The 4,740-nt window shown below is 36.1% G+C and overlaps 1 protein-coding gene across 1 annotated transcript; it reads right to left on the bottom strand.

Annotated features, from left to right (window-relative positions):
* Positions 1–378: 378 nt before the first annotated feature.
* Positions 379–4,278, bottom strand: LOC114740209 (uncharacterized). Its single transcript, XM_028928328.1, has 5 exons — positions 4,108–4,278; positions 3,445–3,779; positions 1,781–1,876; positions 1,044–1,103; positions 379–819 (listed from the first exon to the last, which is right to left on the bottom strand). The coding sequence occupies exons 1-5, from the start codon at positions 4,208–4,210 to the stop codon at positions 628–630; spliced, it is 786 nt and encodes a 261-aa protein (XP_028784161.1). The 5' UTR covers positions 4,211–4,278; the 3' UTR covers positions 379–627.
* Between the last annotated feature and the right edge of the window lie 462 nt (positions 4,279–4,740).

Here is a 4,740-nt window from a genome sequence, read left to right as displayed (position 1 = left end):
GAAGCGCCATGCAAATGAGAGAGGAGACAGAGATAAAATAACCAAAGGACATGTGGATAAGAGGGGGCCCACCAAACAAAAAAAAATAACGGAAGTTTTGAGGAGTTGACGGGACTGGAAAAATTGCTTACACTTTAACCCTGTATGATATTATAAGCTACTAAAAACATACAGATTAAATCCATAAATAACAGCCAAGAAAACAGGCCATAAACAAGATTCGTTGAAACACGGACAGCCTGCTCGTAATTGGAAGATTTATTAGTAATCCAAGCTGCAGAGTAGGATAGTTGAAAGGATAAATAGGATTGCTACAGGATTGATCACAAACAAAGACATGCCAAAAGCCCGTATTCACATGATGTGACCAAGCCAGAATTTACACAGAAGTTGAACCATGACAAATTCTCAAACAAACTCAATAGTTTCATTTTGATTTAATAAATAATACAAGTAAATACATAAGCAGCCTGTGCCTGTCTATCAAAATTTCCTGAAAAATCAATAGTTTCTCAGCTAAGTTTAGCTGTCTATTGGATTGGGGGAGAGGGAAGTGGGGAGGATTTTTTCTTAAAAGTCAGGTCGAATAGTGGAGGTTACTTTAACTGCACAGCGTAACCATAAGACTCAACGATCTTCCATGTTAACGGCCATGTAGGGATCATAACTCTGAGACACGTAATCATCATCAAGATCCTCCATAGTTTTACCAAATATAAATGCCTTTGTCCCCATTGTTGTGAAGGGTATCAACCCAAAAGCTCGTGCTGTTTTAATCTCCCTGGCGATCTTTCTTTGAGCCTTCGCACTAATGCCAGTCTACTCAATTTGAAATAAAAGAGCAGTCAGTAAGATCTCAACCTTTAACCTAAGTTATCACATTGATTTTCTGCTTAGACTCCACTTGGTAGGATGGGAAAAGGACAAAAGGAGAAGAAGGGTTCATAAGAATGGTGTTCTGATTAATGGTTTAAAAATATATTCTCCAAAACCTTTATATCACCCTTAGACAGCCAACGGACAAGCAGTGCTCTAAAGCTTACCTGGCTCCTCTTGATAATGATTCCAGCCGGTGTTAAGAAGTTTGCAAGGAATCTCACGTTCTGCACAAAACACTGACAGTAAGAACCAAACCCAGAAATAGTTTAGACAGGACAATTTTGTTCCATGATAGAAAACGAATGCAAATCACGGCTTCACTTGAGAGTGCAGCATGAATCAACTTTGACCAGAATAGCCAAAACCTAAGTTGAAAGTTTAAACGCTAGAGTCCAAATATGTCCCAATTAAATTCCATAAGTTTTACCTCACCAATCATCTCCACCTGCCCCTGCATGGTATACTAACAGAATTTCCTTACAAGTAAATGATGACTTGAAAATAAGAATACGTGGACAACTCACTGGGGAGTTACAAAGAGCACATATTTTAGAGTGAATATAACGAACCAACCTAACTGAAAGGACAATTCTACATCTTGATTAAGTCAGTGTACAATCTATCTAAATCAAAGACCTATGGAAAAGGCTGAGTTGGTATCTTCTTGTCCCAAAGTTGACGGATTGGTATACCTTACCATACTCTCAGATCACATAAATTCTGCAATTAACTCCCACCAACAGCCATGCTATTATGTTACTAGCTATTACTTTTGATATTATTACTGTGTAGACATATACGGTAATTATGCTAATGACTAATGCGCAATACTATAGTATACAGACTGGTTATTATAGAGCTTAAATAAAAGAATACTACGAAGGAACTCATTAGTGCTGACCCTGAAATCTGCTTTTCTAAGAACTTCTTCAGTGGTTACTGTGAACTCGTCATCTCTGGCAAATTTTGGTGCAGCTGGTTTTGTAAGATCAAGATCCTGCATGAAGAAATACAATGCATAGATCAGAAAACTTATTTCTTACACACTCGATACAGAATAAAACAATGGAAGAAGATTTATTTGAAAAAATGAAAGTTGTTAGCCATTTGCTACAATTTCGGGCCTGATCTATGCTAGCTCTACATATCGTGTTTTCACATACATACATATAACTTCCAGTGATTTCTAAGATTTAGCAAAAGCTTTCCTATTGCCATTTAGAAGATATCACAGTCACATTTGATGTATTTTAAACAATTTTTCATATTATAATGAAGGAAAATAAGTTTTAGCTCCTCCAAAACAAAAGAAACAAAACGAAAAGTCATGTATCAGTAACAATTAACAAAAGAACAAATTTAAGATTGTAGTTCCCATTTAGGAGTAAAAGAAGTTGTTGTTTTAGTATATAATCTTAACATAAAAAAAATAAAAGTAAAAATCACAAGTCATTGAATTAAGGCAGAAAGCAGTTGATGGTTCAATGGTCCTATCATAGTTGAACTGGAGTTTGTATTATCTTTTCATTATATATCAAAAGTATAAATACTCCTCCGATCCTTAATATAGGATCTAATTGTTGAGTTGATATTGCGCCTAAATATAAGACTCATTTCTTATATTTATCAATTTTCTCTAAATTACCCATATGGATACTTCCTTAACCATAATTAAATAGAAGAGGGAGAAAAGATATTAAGAAAAATGATTATGGTATTTTAGGAAAAGCATGTCATATTTTTTATAATTAACTACCTTATCTAACCTCTTTAATCTAATCAAGTTAGTTAAATAGGTCTTATATTAAAGACTGGAGGAGTATATATTTATGACATGTATTGTAAATGAAATTTGAAAATATAAAAACTTGTTAAAGACTTAGCACTTAACATATGAGAACAAATTTATATGAAATCAGTGTACTAGAGTTCATTAAACGTTATAAATCTCTAACAGAAACTGCCAAAATTTAGATTCAGAGAGAGACAGAGAAAGAGAGATTTATGAGTGATTCAGTGCAAAACCAACCTATTGCTGCCATTTTTCACCAGTCTGAATCTCTGGCATGTTTTTTCTAACAGATTTTCAGGGTCAACAGTACCAAATCCATGATTCAATTCACCAGTTTTCTGGTCCAACCAGCTAGTTTGATCTAATTTTCTGAACTATGCACATAAAATCATTCTCTATAAAGATTACATAACTTTCCTAGAATAACTTTTGACAGTACAAACTGGTGTTTTTCTGAATGATTCCTTTCTCTTTAATGATCCAACATATAAAATCTCTTCAGAAAACACTTTTCAAAATACTAAATTAGCCACAAATATCTCCTTTTAATATATCACTATATCGCAAATTAATTCCAAGACAAATTTACATTATGTTAGACATTATTGAAACTAGACTAGGCAAAATATAAATAATAAGTTGCCACATGGACATAAGGTGAACTCTATGTCGAATCAGGCCAAAAACAAATTATATATTGCACAGAACAAATACGAGGGATCAAAAAGAAATTATAAGCTTGAGTGAATGTAAATTAAGGCAGCAATACATACCTTAATATCATATGTCGAAGCACGCCTATAATTCGCGTCATAGCGAAAAGAATAATCATCTTGATCTACTTCCTCAATATCATATTCAAAGTATGCAGCTGCCTCCTCAAGTTTTCCATCCATTCCATCAGTTAATGTGTCAAAACCTTCATCCGGATCATTCAACATCTCAGTTCTAGAGCTTGACCTATCACGACTCCTCCCCATTCGTTCAAGCTTATCAAATAAGGCATCAGTTTTGGAATTGCCACTAGGAGTATCGCCAAATATTCGCCGCCTAAATTCCTCAACAGACTCATGAGAATTATTGTTTTGCTGGTCATTAGGTCCATTGCCTGCTCAAACATTCCACAAATTCGAAAGGATTCAGGAACAAATATTAGAAAGATAAAGGGGAAAAAAAACATTCATCGAAAAATCTCAGTTCCAGAGAGGCTTGCTTAAAGGGTATGATCTTGATTCTTCGTTGAAGTAGAGGAAGGCTTGCTCCTAATCAGTGTATAAGGAGTCAAGACAGAAGAGGGCACTCTAAACAGATTCCTTTGTTGTAGTGAACCAGAATTTATGGTAAATAGACATAACATAATTAAAGTAAACCAGAAGGATACTGACCAACAGACAAAGCACTGCAGAAAGCAAAGAATGTGGAGTAATTTTAAGTACCTATGTTCGACCATATTGAGAGACGTCTGGCAAAATGAGTCTGATGAAATTGGTGCGACAAACAGCCATTTAATGATCTGACTGCAACTCTAAAAATCGTCATTTCTTCCTGCTGCAATCAAATATTCAGAGCTATGGTTCAGGGGCAGGGGATGGTGCAGGGGACGGCGCTCGGGACCGGGGGGGAGGACGATCGATGATGATGGAGAGGGAGAGACAGGCGGGCCTAGCGTAAGGGGGCGTGTGGGTGGGCTTGGAGCAGTTTGGTGGGAATGAAGTGGGCTTGGGCGTGTTTGATGTGTTTGAGAAGGGAAACTGGTTTCATAAAAAAATGACATCCCGGGTCCTGTTTTAATGTCCAGGCATAAATAACCAAGATGATTAGTACTGTATCCCACAAACACACAAAGCGAGCACCTGGGTTCCAATTTATTTTTGGTGTAAGGCCTCAAGTTGGGCCAGCAGGCAGAACCGAAGACCCTTAGGAAGGTGTAGTTCGGTTTCATATGAAATAAGTTTTGGAAAGGACTAGGATTATGAAGAGAAGGACTAGGAAGATAATTTAATAAATATGTGGCAGTGGAAAAAACATAAGACCAATAGTTACGTGGAACATGAGCATGAGACAAAACA

This window comes from Neltuma alba, unplaced genomic scaffold (assembly GCF_004799145.2).
Source record: "Neltuma alba isolate B1F8T4 unplaced genomic scaffold, ASM479914v2 tig00003082_pilon, whole genome shotgun sequence".
NCBI classification, from domain to species: Eukaryota; Viridiplantae; Streptophyta; class Magnoliopsida; order Fabales; family Fabaceae; genus Neltuma; species Neltuma alba.
This window is presented reverse-complemented; position numbering and strand designations above follow the sequence as displayed.

Bases quoted from the DNA above. Each gene is read 5' to 3' on its own strand.
- LOC114740209 (XM_028928328.1), bottom strand. From the start codon at position 4,210: ATGACGATTTTTAGAGTTGCAGTCAGATCATTAAATGGCTGTTTGTCG. The intron at 3,780-4,107 runs GTACTTAAAATT...ATGTTTGAGCAG, and splicing joins CTCAATATGGTCGAACATAG to GCAATGGACCTAATGACCAG. The intron at 1,877-3,444 runs GTATGTATTGCT...TTCTTCATGCAG, and splicing joins CTTCGACATATGATATTAAG to GATCTTGATCTTACAAAACC.